Source organism: Narcine bancroftii, chromosome 3 (genome assembly GCF_036971445.1).
Source record: "Narcine bancroftii isolate sNarBan1 chromosome 3, sNarBan1.hap1, whole genome shotgun sequence".
NCBI classification, from domain to species: Eukaryota; Metazoa; Chordata; class Chondrichthyes; order Torpediniformes; family Narcinidae; genus Narcine; species Narcine bancroftii.
In genome coordinates this window covers 38,734,880-38,753,156 of record NC_091471.1, presented here as the reverse complement: position 1 = coordinate 38,753,156, position 18,277 = coordinate 38,734,880, and the positions used below count along the sequence as shown (strand labels likewise).

The following is an 18,277-nucleotide window of genomic DNA, read 5'->3' as shown; positions in this document are numbered from 1 at the left end:
TGTTATTTATTGTCCACATCCCAGCTATTGTAGGGTGGCCATTCCAAAGGAGGACATGGTCATAAGTTACCACATATTATAATATATACAGTGTGTTTGCATTTGATGTTTTTGCAAAACGATGGGGAGTGGGGATTTCAGGCTGCTGCAGGGGAGCAAGGATCTTGGGCTGCCGCGGGGAGCAGGGACTTCAGGATGTCGCTGGGAGTGGAGACTTCAGGCTGCTGCAGGGACTGTGAGTTGCTGCTGGGAGAAGGGGCCAAAGGCTGCTGAAGGGAGCAGGGTATTCGGGCTACCACTGGGAGTGGTATACCCTACTTTTAATATAAAATATTTACTTGTACAGTAGTTGTAATAAAGATTTTTTTTTAATTTTGGTCGTATGTGTGGGTGGACGTAATTCACGTAGGTCGGAAGTCGAGGACTACCTGTGTAAACAGCAACAGTGGCTTCAACTTTCTCCTCGTCCTTGAATTTCCACCCTTAAATCTTTGAACATTTGGTTAAAATACAGTTAATTTCCTGTTGTAATTAAAGCTCTGAAGCTTCACGAAGTTTAGACATTGTCAAGGACTATTACCGAACTGCATACCTTAGAATTGTTGAGAACAGGTGGGATAGGCTGTAAACACTAATGGTAATCATAGAACAAAGCAAAGAATATTGATTGTCCATCTCATACTTGACTAATTTCTGAGACATTTATTTTGCAGGATTGATTGTATAGTGTTCCTTTATCCTATTTTCATCTGCCTAGTATTCACATTACTTAACTGCACTGTGATTGTTTACAACAGGTGATTTGTAGTGCCACCTCACTTGCATTAGAGTTAAATACAGGTGGTCCTCGACTTTGACCCACTTGAGATACATCCACCCGCACATTTGACCAAAATTAAAAAAAAAAATTTAAATTGATGCAGTTGTATGTAAATGATCATTTGGAATTTCCAGCATGACTTCAGAATCTTATTTTGATGCCATTTGCTATGTAGTCAACTTATTTATTGCTCTCTGTAGCTGTTAACTCCAAATATATATGGCAGATAGTTAACAAGCAAACGAAATTGGATTTAAAATATTCGCTAAAGAGGTGGCACAATACTCATAGCAGTTAGCACAATGCTGTTACAGTGCCAGCGACTCGGGTTTGAATCCAGTGCTGTCTGTCAGGAGTTGTCTGCATAGTGGGTTTCCTCCGGGTCGTCTAGTTTCCTTCCACCCTTCAAAACGTAGGTCAAATGGGTGTAATTGAGCAGCCATGGCTTGTGGACTGAAAGGGCCTGTTACCGTGCTGTATGTTTGTCTACATTTTTTTAAATTTGCTCTCCTAATTCATACTGTTTATATTTCTTATTATTGATTGTACAGTAAGCTATAATTAAAACATTCAAGTTATTTCTTAGTTATAAAAATATAGAAACTGCGTAAACAAAAATTATAGTGAACATCCTGTAAAGATATAAATGAATGATGCCACCTTTTAATATTGTGGCTATCATTATGTATCCTGCTGTATGCAATGCATTGATTATTTAAACTTTTATTTTGACTGGGTTTCATTGTATATTGCATTTCCATACTTCATTGGTATGTCACCTACCATACCTAATTATTTCTTTCTTCTTTGGTTTGGCTTCGCGGACGAAGATTTATGGAGGGGGTAAAAGTCCACGTCAGCTGCAGGCTCGTTTGTGGCTGACAAGTCCGATGCGGGACAGGCAGACACGGTTGCAGCGGCTGCAGGGGAAAATTGGTTGGTTGGGGTTGGGTGTTGGGTTTTTCCTCCTTTGCCTTTTGTCAGTGAGGTGGGCTCTGCGGTCTTCTTCAAAGGAGGTTGCTGCCCGCCAAACTGTGAGGCGCCAAGATGCACGGTTTGAGGCGATATCAGCCCACTGGCGGTGGTCAATGTGGCAGGCACCAAGAGATTTCTTTAGGCAGTCCTTGTACCTTTTCTTTGGTGCACCTCTGTCACGATGGCCAGTGGAGAGCTCGCCATATAACACGATCTTGGGAAGGCGATGGTCCTCCATTCTGGAGACGTGACCCACCCAGCGCAACTGTAATCATATCCCTAAAACAAGATAAATTTACTCAGATTGTGGGTGATTTTTGAAAGGAGAATGGCTAAGTTCCCAGAAATAACAGGAAAAATAAATCAATGGAATATATAATCCTATCCTGATACAAATGAGTACAGTATTTATAATGGAAACGTGAAATCAGGTCATTAATACCAATTAAATCTTCACATTTTGGAATTTTATATTAAAACAGTTTTTTTTTAAAAGGGATGATTTAAAAGATAATCTCCTTGCTTCTTAGAAATTTTTGTACTTTCTAAAATAAATAAATGAATTCAGAAATTCTTCCATTTCTGTGCATCTACTCAGATCAGATTTGTTAATTACTTCCAGCACAGAAATCAGGCTACTCACATAGGACTTGACCATTGTGTATCTCTTCTCATACTTTTTCACCCAACACCATCTTCAACATATCTATTCCTTTCTCTCTTGTATCCTTCTTTCTTCTTGGTTCGGTGCGGACTAGAAGGGCCTAATGGCCTGTTTCCGTGCTGTAATTGTTATATATGTTCTTCTTTGGCTTGGCTTCGCGGACAAAGATTTATGGAGGGGTATGTCCACGTCTGCTGCAGGCTCGTTGGTGACTGACAAATCCGATGCGGGACAGGCAGGCACGGTTGCAGCAGTTGCAAGGGAAAATTGGTGGGTTGGGGTTGGGTGTTGGGTTTTTCCTCCTTTGACTTTTGTCAGTGAGGTGGGCTCTGTGGTCTTCTTCAAAGGAGGTTGCTGCCCACCGAACTGTGAGGTGCCAAGATGCACGGTTGGAGACGATATCAGCCCACTGGCAGTGGTCAGTGTGGCAGGCACCAAGAGATTTCTTTAGGCAGTCCTTGTACCTCTTCTTTGGTGCACCTCTGTCTCGGTGGCCAGTGGAGAGCTCGCCATATAACACGATCTTGGGAAGGCGATGGCCCTCCATTCTGGAGACGTGACCCACCCAGCGCAGTTGGGTCTTCAGCAGTGTGGATTCGATGCTTGCGGACTCTGCCAGCTCGAGTACTTCGATGTTGGTGATGAAGTCACTCCAATGAATGTTGAGGATGGAGCGGAGATAGCGCTGATGGAAGCGTTCTAGGAGCCGTAGGTGAAGCCGGTAGAGGACCCATGATTCGGAGCCGAACAGGAGCGTGGGTATGCCAACGGCTCTGTACACGCTGATCTTTGTGTGTTTCTTCGGGTGGTTGTTTTTCCAGACTCTTTTGTGCAGTCTTCCAAAGGCGCTATTTGCCTTGGCGAGTCTGTTGTCTATCTCGTTGTCGATACTTGCATCAGATGAAATGGTGCAGCCGAGGGAGGTAAACTGGTTGACCGTTTTGAGTTCTGTGTGCCCGATGGAGATGTGGGGGGGCTGGTAGTCATGGTGGGGAGCTGGCTGATGGAGGACCTCAGTTTTCTTCAGGCTGACTTCCAGGCCAAACATTTTGGCAGTTTCTGCACTGGAGAGCTGGCTCTGAATGGGCAACTAAAGCGGCATCGTCTGCAAAGAGTAGTTCACGGACAAGTTGCTCTTGTGTCTTGGTGTGAGCTTGCAGGCACCTCAGATTGAAGAGACTGCCATCCGTGCGGTACCGGATGTAAACAGCGTCTTCATTGTTGAGGTCTTTCATGGCTTGTTTCAGCATCATAAAGAGGGTTGGTGCGAGAACGCAGCCTTGCTTCACGCCGCTGTCAATGGAGAAGGGTTCGGAGAGCTCATTGCTGTATCTGACCCGACCTTGTTGGTTTTCGTGCAGTTGGATAATCATATTGAGGAACTTGGGGGGCATCCGAGGCGCAAAGCCCTTTCCTGCTCATGGTGTCGAAGGCTTTGGTGAGGTCAACAAAGGTGATGTAGAGTCCTTTGTTTTGTTCTCTGCACTTTTCTTGGAGCTGTCTGAGGGCAAAGACCATGTCAGTAGTTCCTCTGTTTGCGCGAAAGCCACACTGTGATTCTGGGAGGACATTTTCAGTGACACTAGGTATTAATCTATTAAGGAGAATCCTAGCGAAGATTTTGCGTACAATGGAGAGCAGTGTGATTCCCCTGTAGCTTGAGCAGTCTGATTTCTAGCCTTTGTTTTTGTATAGGGTGATGATGATGGCATCACAAAGGTCCTGAGGCAGCTTTCGTTGGTCCCAGCAGAGCATGAAAAACTCATGCAGTTTGGTATGCAGAGTTTTGCCGCCAGCCTTCCAGACCTCTGGGGGGGATTCCATCCATACCTGCTGCTTTGCCACTTTTCAGTTGTTCAATTGCCTTATATGTCTCTTCCCAGGTAAGGACCTCATCCAGCTCTAGACTCAAGGGCTGTTGAGGGAGCTGGCGCAGGGCGGATTCTTGGACTGAGCGGTTGGAACTGGAAAGTGATTGGAAGTGTTCTGACCATCGATTGAGGATGGAGATCTTGTTGCTGAGGAGGACTTCGCAGTCTGAGCTGCGCAGAGGGCTTTGGACTTGGGGTGAGGGGCCGTTCACCGCCTTTAGTGTCTCATAAAAACCCCTGAAGTCGCCAATGTCGGCACTAAGCTGGGTTTGTTTGGCGAGGCTAGTCCACCACTCATTTTGGATCTCCTGGAGTTTGCGCTGAAGATGGCTGCATGCGAGACGGAAGGCTTGTTTTTTCTCTGGCCAGGAAGGCTTTGCAAGGTGAGTCTGGTGGGCAGCTCACTTCTTTGCCAGCAGCTCTTGAATTTCCTAGTTGTTTTCGTCAAACCAGTCCTTGTTTTTTCTGGAGGAGAAGCCCAGTACCTCTTCAGTGGATTGCAGTATGGTCGTTTTCAGCTGATCCCAGAGGGTTTCAGGAGACGTGTCCGTGAGGCAGTGTGCATCCTCGAGCTTTGCTTGGAGGTTTGCCTGGAAGTTTCCTCTCACTTCACAAGTTTCCAACATTGAACCTCTTTCTGGAGGCTCCACTGTTCTTGAACTTTGGCTTGAAGTGAAGGTTGAGCTTGCAGCGAACAAGCCGGTGGTCAGTGTGGCATTCCGTGCTGGGCATGACCCTGGTGTGGAGCACATCTCGTTTGTCTCTTCCTCGCACCAGAACGTAGTCCAGGAGGAGCCAGTGTTTGGATCGGGGATGCATCCAGGTAGTCTTCAGGCTGTCTCTCTGCTGGAAAAGGGTGTTAGTAATGACAAGCCGCTGTTCTGCGCCGAGCTCCAACAGGAGGCACCCGTTGTCATTGCACTTGCCGACACCATGCTTGCCAAGGATTCCTGGCCAGGTTTCTGAGTCTTTGCCAACGCGAGTGTTAAAGTCGCCAAGGATGACAACCTTGTCGACTGTAGGGGTGTGTTGGATGAGGTTGTGCAGATCAGTGTAGAACTTGTCCTTTTCTGCTGGTTCCGCCTGAAGGGTTGGAGCATAGACCCTGATGAGAGTGATGCGTCACTTGTTTTGAAGGGGGAGTCGCATGGACATGATCCGGTCAGACTGGCCTGTCGGGAGGTTTTCGAGTTTGGAGGCAATGGAGTTCTTGACTATGAAGCCAACACCAGATAGGCGTCGTTCAGCCTGAGGCTTGCCAGACCAGTAGAGTGTGTAGCCCGCGCCGTGTTCTTGGAGGCTGCCTACATCTGCAAGGCGGACTTCGCTGATAGCGGCTATGTCGATGTCGAGTCTGAGGAGTTCATGTGTGATGAGGGCAGACTGACGTTCAGGTCGGTGGCTGTCAGCCTTGTCTAGCATGGTTCTGATGTTCCAGCATGCTAGCTTTAGTTTGTGTGCATCTTTTGAGGGGGAAGACGTGGACATGTCCTCGGGCCTGCGCAAAGGAGCTTTTAGGTAGAGTGCAGTGTGCACAGTACTGGCCCCACCCTTTACACCCATGGTTCATGTGCCGTGGCCAAGCAAGCTGGGACGTGGCAGCGAGGTCCTTGGGTCGTAGGTTTTATATTGGAGTGTCCTTCTCCTGTGCAGGTTGCTTAACCGGGCTGAAGAGGCCTGCCTCCCCTTTTAGGTCAAACCATATCTGGAGATCTACGACCGCTGTCCACAGGGCTGTAGAAAGTAGGGAACACGGGGACTGAACGGGAGAACGAAGGAGAGAGACTGTCGGAAAGGTGTCCACCATGAACATGTTGGGGACGGGAACGACTACCCTTCAGGGATGGGGAAACCAGTCGGGAGCCACTCGCCTGCCGGATGCCTACCTTAATTCAAACATCTTTTTTCTTCTTCCAATTCTTAAGATGAAGTATTGTGCATGCTGGAGACTCACAGGAGACAATAGTTGGTGAAATCTGAAGCTAAACACAAATGTGATAGAGGAACTCATCAGATCAAACAGCATCAATGAGGGGAAAAAAAAGTCTTGCTCAAGGGCTTTAGACGAAATATGGACCATTCTTTTTCCTCTTACTGATGCTATTTGACCCACTGAGTTCTTCCAGCAGATCATTTTTAGCGTTCTGCATCCTAACCACTTTCTGGATAAAGGTGTTTCACCAGAGTTCCTGCTTAGATTGAATAATGGAGCTAAACAAGATAGCCTGCAGATGCTGTGACTGTAGTACACAAAAGTGCTGGAGTAACTCAGCAAGTCACACACCCTTACTTATGGATCAAAGATTCGTAACCAACATTTCGGACCTGAGCCCTTTGTCAAGGCTTGAGCAAAAAAACAGACAGGCAGCTGAATAAAATGATGGGGGGAGGGGTAGGGGAGGAGCACAGGCAGGATTCACAGCTGGATATGGGTGGAAGGGCAGGAGAAAATGGCTGGAAAGTGATGGGGAGGGGATAGTTTTCTTATGGAGAGGGAAGGAGGGTTGGAAGCTTGTGGAAAGGAATCAGAGGAATAGGGAAAGAGAATGAGAGAGACAGGGGAGGGGACTAATAGAAACCAAAGAAGTTGATGTTAATATCATCTGGTTGGAAAGTGCCCAGATGGAATATTAGGTGTTGTGGTGGCCTCGGTTTGGCAGTGTATGACACCACGGACAGACATGTAAGTGTGGGAGTGTGGCGTGTAATTTAAACAGTCAGCCACTGGAAACTCCCAGCTACTCCAGCAGACAGATCGAAGGTGCTCAACGAATGATCTCCCAGTTTGTGTCCAGTTGAGGCCACAACAGGAGCACTGGATTCAGTGGATGACCCCTGCAGATTCACATGAAGTGTTGCTTCACTTAAAGATCTATTTGGGACCCCAAATAGTGGCAGGCAAGGAGATATGAGTGCAAGTGTAGGGAGGGAGTGGTTCCTCCGGAAGACAGAGAGGGGAGGGGAGGTGTACATGTGTCTTGCGGTTGTGCGATTTTAAATAAAACTACCGTTGGCTCCATTAATGGGGCATTCAAAGCCTGTGCAGAACTGACAGCAGTTGACTGGGTGGTTGGACATCGCAAGAGTGCTGTATCTCCACTCCTTGCTCCCCACAGGTCTGCACCATTACATTGTCTCTAGCTGCACCACCATTTTCGGCATATGTTGGATGCAGTACTGGCATTTTCAACACTTAACATAAACTTGCAGCTTTTCCATTCTGCAACTCCATTTCTAAATCCTAAAGTCCATGACCTTTAGTAACTGATTTTTGACTATGCCAAACAGTCCACTCAACTCTGTATCTACTCAAACTTCAGAATTGTGCCATTGTGTCAGTGTTATTAAATTTCATGTGCCGAATGACTATACAGAACTTTTTAATAATTTATAGCTTATCTCAGTCATCTTATAATCTATTATTATTCTCATTGTATATAGTCATTTCAAGCTTGGTATAACTTCCAAATATGAAGATATTACACTGGATTTCCATATAGAGGTTTCACCATTGAATCTTCAGAAATGCCATTGTTTACCGCACTCCAGATTTATATTCAACTGTTTGCCATTACCTGCTCTTTACTTTCATATCAAATTTCCTGTAAATTTTGTTACTGCTCCTTTGACTCCAAGCACTTCTATTTTGCCAACTTGCCTTTTGTATAAAACTTAACACCCTCTGAAACTCAAATAAATAACGTTAACTTCGTTCCTTTTATCACTCTTTCTGCTGCCTCTTGAAAAATATCTTCTCCGTATGCCAATTAGTTTATTCCCTGATTATTCTTTTTTGCAATGATGGTAATATAAATGCAAGCATTTTATCGTCAAATTCTTTGCTCACAGCCAAGCTTCATTACACCAGGCAATGCGAATGGTAATTCTTTGTTTCTCTTATGGCAGGCAAAAATTGAAGTATATCATGTACTACACTTTTTGTATTTTTACATGACAATAAAAGGAATCATGAATCTTGAAGAAAAGAAGTGTCATTAAACTGAATTGCAAACAGTAACCATGATGGTCTGCATAAGAACTTAAGAAACAGGAGCAGGAGTGAGCCATCTGGCCATTGAACCTGCTTCATCATTCAATAAGTTTATGACTGATAGAACATGATCTGACTGTGGACTCAGCTCCACTTAACCTGTCTGTTCCCCATAACCCTTAATTCCTCGATTCAAAAAAATCAATCTGAACATCTTCAATGAGGCAGCTTCTACTGCTTCCTTGGGCAGAAAATTCCAGTAATTCATTACTCTTAAGGAACAATGAAGCAAATTCCTCCTGGTCAGCCTTAAACCTAATGGCATGAACACTGATTTTTTTTAAAATTTCCAATTAATTGCACTGTTTCCATCTCTACCTACTAATGTATTATTTTTTTCTCTCTCTTTTCTTCTTTTCCCCCCCCCACTTCCTGATGGATTTCTCTCTACTTGTCTTTTCATCTCTCACACCTTCTGTCTTTGTACCTCTGTGCCCATGCACAAGCTTCTTTGCCCTTCATTTTTAGCGATTTTATCTTTTTATTGGTATCAAAAGTTGACTGACTATTTCAACCCATGGATGATGTTCTCACCAGGTGAGGTCTCCAGCAATTTTTTTGTCTGATCTTGCTATCTCTTCCTTTATGATAGCTTCAAGCATTTTCTCAACTATGGCGGTTAAGCTAACTGGCCTTTTGTTTTCTGTCTTTGGCTACTTTTTTTAAACTGTATTGTTACATATGCTGTTTTCCAATCTTCTAGGACCTGCCAAGAGTCCAGAGATTTATGATAAATTACCATTGGTGTTTCTGCTATAATCTTTGCCATTTTTTTCAATAATCTGGGAGAGTTATCTACCATTAAGCTCCGTTGTTTGCTCACACTACCTTTTTAGATATAATGATTGTATAGAAGTCCTCAACTTTCATCACCTCCTTAACATCAATCTTTGGCATGTTAACTGTGTCTTCCACAGACTGACACAAAATAATGTCAAATGAAAAACTGTTCCATCTATGCCTAGCGTAAATGGATTTAGTAATTGAAACAGATTTCCATTTTCCAATTTCATTCCATCATTGGAATTTTGATGGCCAAAATAATACTAGGATATTTTTAATATTCACCCTGACCTAAAATTCCCATGGTCCATCTCTGGCAGCACTCTCTCCTTTCTCGATCTCTTTGTCTTTGTCTCTGTCTCAGGAGACATTTTTTACAGGCATTTTCTTCAAAACCGCCAACTCCTACAGTTAATCCTCAACTTCACTTCTCAATACCCTGTGCCCTGTCAGGATTCTATTCCCTACTCTTGGTACCTCCATCTCAGTCATGTCTACTCTGAGGATGAGGTCTTCCATGCAAAAGCATCCAATATGTTCTCCTTGTTCAAAAAATGTGCCTTCCCATCTTTCGCCAATAGCTCAGCCCTTACCCACATCTACTCTATTTCTCGCACATCTTCCCTGGCCCTCTCACCTCTAGCTGGAAGGACAGGATTCACCTTGTCCTCACCTACCACTCCACCAGCTTCTGCATCTAACATTATTACCCACCACGATTTCTGCTGCATACAGCATGGCCCCACCTCCAGACACATCTTCGACTCTCCTCCTCCTCCACCTTCTGTAGGGAATGTTCCCTTCAAGTCTCCGGAGTCTACTCATCCCTTCCCATTAATCGCCCCCTTGATACCTGCCCTTGTGACCTCAGGAAATGCTACATGTGTCCATATCTCCTTCCTCACCACTATTTCGAACCCCAAACAGTCCTTCTAAGTGAAACAACACTTTACCTGTGAATATGAAGGGGTCATCTATTGCACTGTTGATCCTTTTGTGACCTTCTCTACACTGGAGGGACTGGATGCAGACTGGGAGATCACTCTGTCTGCTGCAATAACAGGGACTTTCCAGAGGCCGACCATGTCCATTCCACATCCCATTCCCATGTCAGTGAGTCTGTCCAAGCCAAGGTGACCCACAAATTGGAGGAACAACACCTAACATTTAGTCGAGGCATCCAGCCAGGTGGCATCAATATAGACTTCTCTGGCTTCTGTTAAACACCCCCCCCCCTCCTCTCTCTCTCTCTCTCTCTCTCTCTCTCTCTTTCTTTCTCTCTCCCTCTCTTTCACTCTGTTTCCTTTCCTCCAGCTCACCATCTCCTCCTTTTGCCCTATCACCTCAGCTTTTTTCTCCTGCCCTCCCACCCATTTCCATCTATGACTTCTTGCCTGCTCACCATCTCCTCCTTTTGCCCTATCACCTCAGCTTTTTTCTTCTGCCCTCCCACCCATTTCCATCTATGACTTCTTGCCTGCTGCTCTGCACTTCCCCTAACCCCTCCTCATAACCTCCCCCCACACCATGAACTTTCTTCCCTCTTCTGTCCTCACCCACCTTTTCATTCAGGTGCACGCTAGATTCTTGCTTTTACCTAGCCAACGTGCTAAGGCCCAAAACGTTGGTTACATTCCCTTTGCTTCCTTTTGATGCTGCTTGACCTGCTGAGTTTCTCCAGTACTTCTGGGTTTTGCACTACAATCACAGGGTGTGTAGGCTTTTTTTGGAATATTTTAGTTTGGATATTATAAAGCATGGATCAGTGTTTCGGCAGCAGATGGATTGAAGTCATTTGACAGTGTTGAGGGGGAAATCACAGATCTCCGTGATCGAGAGGGTTTAGAGTGAGATCTCCACATGGTTAAATAGGATGGTAGGTGATCCATTATTGAATCAAACATGAATTAATTTTGTCCCTCATGACATCGCAACTGTTATAAATTTCTGCTAAGCAGCCTGTAATTTCTTGACAGTGAGTTATCAGTGCAGTGAGGGTAAATTTCTGGAGAATCCATTGATGATTTAGCTACCTATCTTGTAAGGCAATATTTTCACTTCGATCACTTCGATCCCTTCATTCTTATCCTAATACCCTTTGCATTGGGTAAGTAACTAAATTCCCGAGAGAACTGCCCAATCTCTGGATGATGCTGAATGAATCCTATGAAATCATTGCTGCAGAAGTATCCCTTGGTCCTGTGGGTGTCCAACTTAAACCGCAGTCACCTTAATGATAATGGTTGTGATAATAATTTTATTGCCATATACATTGTACATAAAGTTCCAAACATGTATTCTGTTAAAAAAAAACCACAGTAGTCGACTTAATTAAATTAAAAAGAGACAATATATAAAAAAGAGAGATAGATAATAAATATTAACGGTTATCTTTGTGCAAAAAAACAGATTTTACAATTGTACACAGAGTCCTGTGCTGTAAGAGCAGTCCATAATTAGTGTAATAAGGGGAGGTTTAAGAGTATGTTAGCTGTTGGAAAGAAACTGTCCTTGAACAGGGAGCTACTTGACTTTAAGCTTGTCTACCTTCTGCCTGAAGGTAGCGATGAGAAGCGGTCATGACCAAGGTGATGGGGTTCCTTTATGATGTTGGCTGCCTCATTGGCTTGCTCCTTTGTTTATTAGAATAACCACATTTAAAAATTGCTTCATGGGCTGTAAAATTCCATCTAATTTTGTTATTTTTCTTTCATTTTTTTATATTCTTCATAAATTATTTTTCATTAGAGAAGCTATATCTTTGGACACCTGGAAAGCGTATTGTCCAACTGTTAGAAGAAAGCCTGACGGCACTTTGTGCCTACAATTTGAGAATATTTTACCCAGTTGGAATGACTGTCCAACTGTCCAACTATGGCAAAACTCCTTCAGCCAGAAATAATCCCGTGCCAGTCACAGCCACATTCAATCTGCAGAATTGAAGGTCGCTGCTTCAACTTAGATTGATCCTTTACTTTGGAACTTAGAAATAAAATGTTGCTAAAAGTGCTCTCTTTTATTTGGCACTTGTTAGACCAAGAGTTTACATCTCTGCCACATGGACCAAAAATATTCAATGGCTGTGAAAAACTTATTATTTCAATGCCATGAAAATGGACTGAAAGAAAAGTTTCAGGAAAAAACTAGAATGGCCATCTGTAGGCAACTCCAGATAATGCCAACATTTCTTGTTTCATTTAAAATATGTATGTTTTTATTGGAAACAAAGTCATTCCATTGACTTGTAACAGGAAGAAATGTAAGGTACAGGAGGAAATTTTAAGGGACTTCAAAAATGTAGCTCACTTCATCCACAGATTAGCTTTTTTGATGTGGGGAGCTGATATTTTTGTATAATTTACTGCTCCAGCACCAAATATGTTTGTCCTTTCTGAAAACTTAAAGCAACAGAACCATGTTTTTTTTTTGTTAGGTTCAAAGGTTTTCCCGGAAAATTTGCTGACACTTGTGAAGAATTAGATTTGTTACATCCAAGACCATGGGGTGAAGAGATCAAGGAGATCATTGCTCAGACTTTGAGTTACTTTGCTTAATGATAACATTTGAAAACTTGAAATCACATTGTGACTTTGATATCTTTAAATTGTTTGATGTCCTTGTTTGTTTCAGTCAAGTCAAGTTTATTATTCTTTGATTGCACAAGTACACCCCGACGAAATAGCGTTCTCCAGTCCTTGTAGGCACACAACCAGACCTAAGACATACAGACAAAATTGCTTATGCAGAGCAAGTATTCATATATACAAATAAATAAATATTGTTTCGTGAATATGACAGCGTCGGATGGTTAGTATGAGAAGTTCATTTGGTCATTCAGCATTCTCAATGCCTGCGGAAAGAAGCTTTTACTTGATGCTGGCTCTTGACACTCCTATATCTCTTCCCCGATGACAACATTTGAAAGATACTGTGTGGAAGGGATCCTCAATGATTTTGCATGCCCTCTTTAAACAATAATCCCAGTAGATCAAGTTGATGGGGGTGGGGGGGGAGGGTAGGGTGTGGGAGACTCCAGTGATTCTCTCTGCCATTCTTACGATCCTGTGGATTAACCTCCAATCCATTTTTCTGCAACAACTGTACCGCACTGTGATGCAGTCAGCCGGGACGCTCTCAATAGAGCTGCTGAAGAAGATTGACATGGCGGTCAGTAACCTTGCTCACTTTGGTGGGGGGGTGGTCATTCCTGGTCCTCCTGAAGTCCATGATCATCTCCTTCATCTTGTCTACGTTGAGACTCAGATTCTTACTCTTGCACTATATCACAAGATTTTCTACCTTTTCTCATCATTGTTGCTAAATAAATGACAGTCAGGCAAACGCAAATTCATTTAAAGGTTCAGTATATGAACTAATGAGGCAAAACCGATGTGCTAATGAGTGTTTTGAATATATGGTAAATGCATGAACCAGTTGTAATGTGTCAGAATACAGACAAGGAAATAAGGAAATTGTCTTTCACTTTATTGGTTGGAACAGAGTCAGTGAGTTCGATAAACTATATATTAACTCTTCTATTCTGTCAGTGGAATAAAGGGATGCACAATGTTGGGTGTCAGTACTTTTCTTCACTATTATTTGTTTTTGTTCCTCCAGCAGGTTGTGTTTAACCCCAATGTTTTCATGTTTGTAAATTATTTTAAGAGATGTCCCTGAGGTTTGGTTCTGTTCCAATTGTCTATTCTTTTAGAGCTTAATTGAAAATTGTTTTAGCATAAAAGATATGCAGCAAGCTTGTGTGTGTGACTGCACAATTCACATACATATGTTCAGGCACAAATGGAAATGTTTTAAAATCCTCTGTTCTTGCCTGCAGCATGGAAGTAAGCCCATTTGTTGTCATCACCACAGTCCCTTGGCTGAAATGATCAGTTATGAAGTAGATGGACACAGCAAAGCAACTGAATCTGGGTCTTTCTTGATCTATATGGATCAATATTTTGCATTAAACAATCAAACAGTTATGTTGGTTACTTGGGAATGAAAGATGATTGAATAAGCTTTTGACATTTTCCAATTTAAAACAAAAATAATTGCTGGATGGCAAGTAAAGCATTTGAAATAAAAGATAAATCTGTTTTACATGTGTGGTAAAAATGAAAATAACTTCAGATTAAAAATTAGAATCAGAAGAAAATAAGTACATGTCAGTCTACTTTTTATAGACTGAGAGTTGTGGGTGCCTGGAATGCCTTTCCGGAGATGATGGTGGAAGCTGAAACATTAGGGGCTTTTCAGGCTGTGTAATCCCTAAGAAAAGGGATAAAACAGCTTTAGATGAAGTTAATTTCAGTGTTTTTTTAGAAATTTGGCTTGAGATTGGCTTTTCTTGGGTTCCTGGAAGTACATAAGCACATGTACAAATTTTACTTTCCACTTATTTTTGAAAAGCTGCTTTAATTTTTTTAAAAGCTAAGTTTAGAAAATAACTATGAAAGCTTACATTTAAAACGTCTCATGAGAAATATGATTTAAATGTCTGCTTATAAAATGCTGATGTGTTTAATAGTCTGAAATGAGACACATTGCCATATAGGTTACAAGAGGATATAGACAGGATGCAGAGTTAGGGAGAACAGGATGCAGAGTTTGGGAGAAAAGTGGCAGATGGATTGCAATCCTGATAAGTGTGAGTTGATGCATTTTGAAAGGACAAACCAGAAAGCTGAGTACAGTGTTAATGGTCGATTACTTAAGAACGGGAATGAACAGAGGGACTTTGGAGTTCAAATCCATACATCCTTCAAGGTCGCCACACAGGTTGATAGGATAGTTAAAAAGATCTATGGGATGCTGGAATTCATTATTGGGGGATTGAATTCAGGAGTAGAGAAGTCATGTTGCAACTCTACAAAACTCTGGTAAGACCACACTTAGAGTATTGTGTTCATTTCTGGTCACCTCATTGTAGGAAGGATGTGGAAGCAAAGAGAGGGTGCAGAGGAGATTTACCAGGATGTTGCCTCTTATGAGGCAAGGTTAGCAGAGCTGGATCTTTTCTCTTGGAGCATAAAAGGATGAGAGGAGTCTTGCTAGAGGTCTACAAGATTATAAGAGGCATAGATAGGGTGGACAGCCAGCACCTGTTTCCCAGGGCAGGAATAGCAAACACCAGAGAACATATGTACAAAGGTAAGGGAGGGAAGTTTCAGGATGGCACAGAGAGTTGTGGGTGCCTGGAATGCCTGGTGATGGTAGAAGCTGAAACATTATGGGCTTTTAAGAGACTCTTAGACAGGCACATGGATGAAAGAAAAATAGAGCGTTATGGAGTAGGAAGGTTAAGTACTTTTTTTGGAAGGAATATATAGGTTGGCACAAAATCAAAGGACTGAATGACCTGTACTGAGCTGCATTGTTCTGTTTAATTTATATAGAGAATTTTTTAATGCTTACTCTCCTTTTTATTCCTAATTTTTGTCATTTTTTTTTAGCTTGTTTGCTTTACTTTCGAAGAAGCACAACAAAGTTCTAGAACAGGCCACACAGACGTTAAGTGGTTCTGTAGGTGCAGAGGAGAATTTGCCAATACCTGATCATGTAAGTCTTTAAAATTGAACTTCACAAGCTGAAGTTGCCATAATGTATAAATAAATTGTTTAAATAAATTGTAGCTAGTGTACATTGAAGCCACTGTGAACAAATGGTGGAGTGCATGAAAATTGAAGGAGTTGGATGGTGTATCACCAAACAGAATCATTTTTCATCAGTGGTGTCAAGTTTCTGAAGTGTTGAAACTCCCCTCATCCAGCTAAGTGGAAAGCATTCAGGTCCTGAACTTGCAGTCTTTGAGAATGTCAGGAGGTGAAATGCTTGCAAGATGATAGAGTGGAACCAGAGTATTTATATAGCTGATTCAGTTGAATTTCTGGGCAGTGGTCATTTTTCAGCCACAACTCTCCCTACCCTACAGGATGTTGATGGTAAAATAATTCCCAATAGTAACACTACTTGATGTCAAGATAGACACTCCTGCTTTTATGGAGTGAATGGTACTTCCCACTTATCAATCAATACTTAAATGACGACTACGTGCGGGTTAGGAAGTGGGGATATCAGGTCAAGCTGTAGGATTTGAGTATTGGGTTTCATGGGATAAAGGAGTTTAGGGGAGTAATGATTTATGGAGTAAAAGCAAAGTGATTACTTTAAGGGGATGGCCATGGCTACTCTGGCTCCCCATAATGCAACACATGGGAGAAAATGCCTCACTGAAGAAGAAGAATGAAGCAGCACTACATTTAAGATGTCTGTTCACCTGTCCTTAGATGGGAGAGTATGTGGCAAAGGAGGGCTCAGCTTTTTTTCCCACTTAGCCAAGCAAAAGATAGACGTCACCCAATGTAAGTGTGCACAATTCTCTAATTTTTCTTTTAGAGATTTGTACCATTTTACCATAGTTGAAATAAAAGGGAAGTGTATTTTTTATATGACTGAAGGCCAAATATTTTAATGCTTTGTTCAGAAAATTATTGTTTGCAGTAATTATGTTTTTTGGTTACAATCATTAAATTGGTATAAAATTAAGCAAGCCTTTGCATATGACCCAAGAAGCTACTATTCCATACTTCAGATGCTGTCAATTTTGATCATAGTTGCAGCCATTTCAAAGAAATGAAATTTTTTTGGTGAAAATTATCCATTGTTTTTGTCATTCTCAAACATATTTCTTCTATTCCTTGCGCAGAATAGAAAAACAAACCAGAGTGTGTAAAAGATAGTTTAGTTATGTGTTAAACAGCATAACAGGGTTACATTGATTTCTAAACTAAACCCCACAAATGACTTGAAGACACACAGGAGATGGCAGATGCTAGAATATAAATCTAAACATAATCTTCTGGAAGAACTCAGCAGGTCAAGCAAAAGAAAAAGAAGGGTCAATGTTTCAAGCCAAAACTCTTTGTTGAGAAAAAGTAGTTGAGTCTCGATGCAAAGTTTTGACTCAAAACATCGGCAATGCTGTTGACCCATTCAGTTCCTCCAGCAGATTGTGTTCAACCACAAGTAACTTCCTCTACCCCAGAAAGCTGCTTATTCCCCTGAGACCAAAACCCCACCAGCAGCACAGCATAAATGCATTCAAGATAGTTGGAGTTTCTGGCTTGAATAAGACCATGATACTACTGTCCAATATTTAACATGACATTAAAGTCATACAACGATAAGTAAAGAAAAAAAAATGATGTAATAATGCAGCATACATTTCTAATCTGTGGTTGAATCTGAACTACAATGGTGAAGAAAATGATAGACTAGCATTTATGTGGTTCTATCAGTACTCCCAATGAAGTATGTTTGCCACATGGTCACTAACTGTTTCAAATGTGGAAGCTCATTAGGAGAACTGCAGTGGCTATTGGAGCAATCCATGCTACAAGCCTACATAGCAAGGCCCCTCAACTCTTCCTCCGCTACATCAATGACTACTTTGGTGCAGCCTCATGTATCCATGATGAGCTCGTTGACTTCATCCACTTTGCTGCCTGCCATCTACCACCCTAACTTCAAATTCACTTGGTCCACCTCTAGCAACATCCTCCCTTTCCTGGATCTCGCTGTGTCCATCTCAGGAGACAAACTCTCGACAAATATCTTCTATAAGCCCACTAGCTCCCACAGGTACCTCGACTACACCTCTTTCCCCAACCCCTGTAAGGATTCCATTCCATTCTCTCAATTCTTCCATCTCCATCACATCTGTACCCAGGACGCCAGATTATCAGAGATGTCCTCCTTCAAACAATGTGGCTTTTCCTCTACCGTCATCAACTCAGCACTCACCCACATATCCTCCATATCTGCACATTTGCCTTGCCCCTCTCCACCCCCACACGCAACAAGAACAGGATTCCTCTTGTCCTCACCAAGCACCCCATCAGCCTCCACATCCAACACATCCTTCTCTGCCATTTTTGCCACCTACTACATGATTCCACCACTAGACCCATATTCCCCTCTCTGCCTTCTGCAGGGACTGCTCCCTCCGTGACTCCCTTGTCCACTCCTCCGTCTCCACCATTTGTCCCTTGAGACCTATCACTATAACCACAGGAGATGCTCCACTTGCACCCACACCTCCTCCCTCACCA

At 42.6% G+C, this 18,277-nt stretch overlaps 1 protein-coding gene across 5 annotated transcripts in view; it reads left to right on the top strand.

The window, feature by feature from the left end:
• dym (dymeclin) overlaps positions 1-18,277 on the top strand; it is a 523,412-nt gene that overhangs the window by 380,119 nt on the left and 125,016 nt on the right. For all 5 annotated transcript variants that reach the window (XR_011353340.1, XM_069923865.1, XM_069923863.1 and 2 more), the window contains one exon: positions 15,620-15,725. Coding sequence is in view for 4 of the 5 variants with exons in the window: in XM_069923865.1 (XP_069779966.1) it covers positions 15,620-15,725 (106 nt within the window). In the remaining variant the exon portion in view is untranslated. The remainder of the gene's footprint in view (positions 1-15,619; positions 15,726-18,277) is intronic.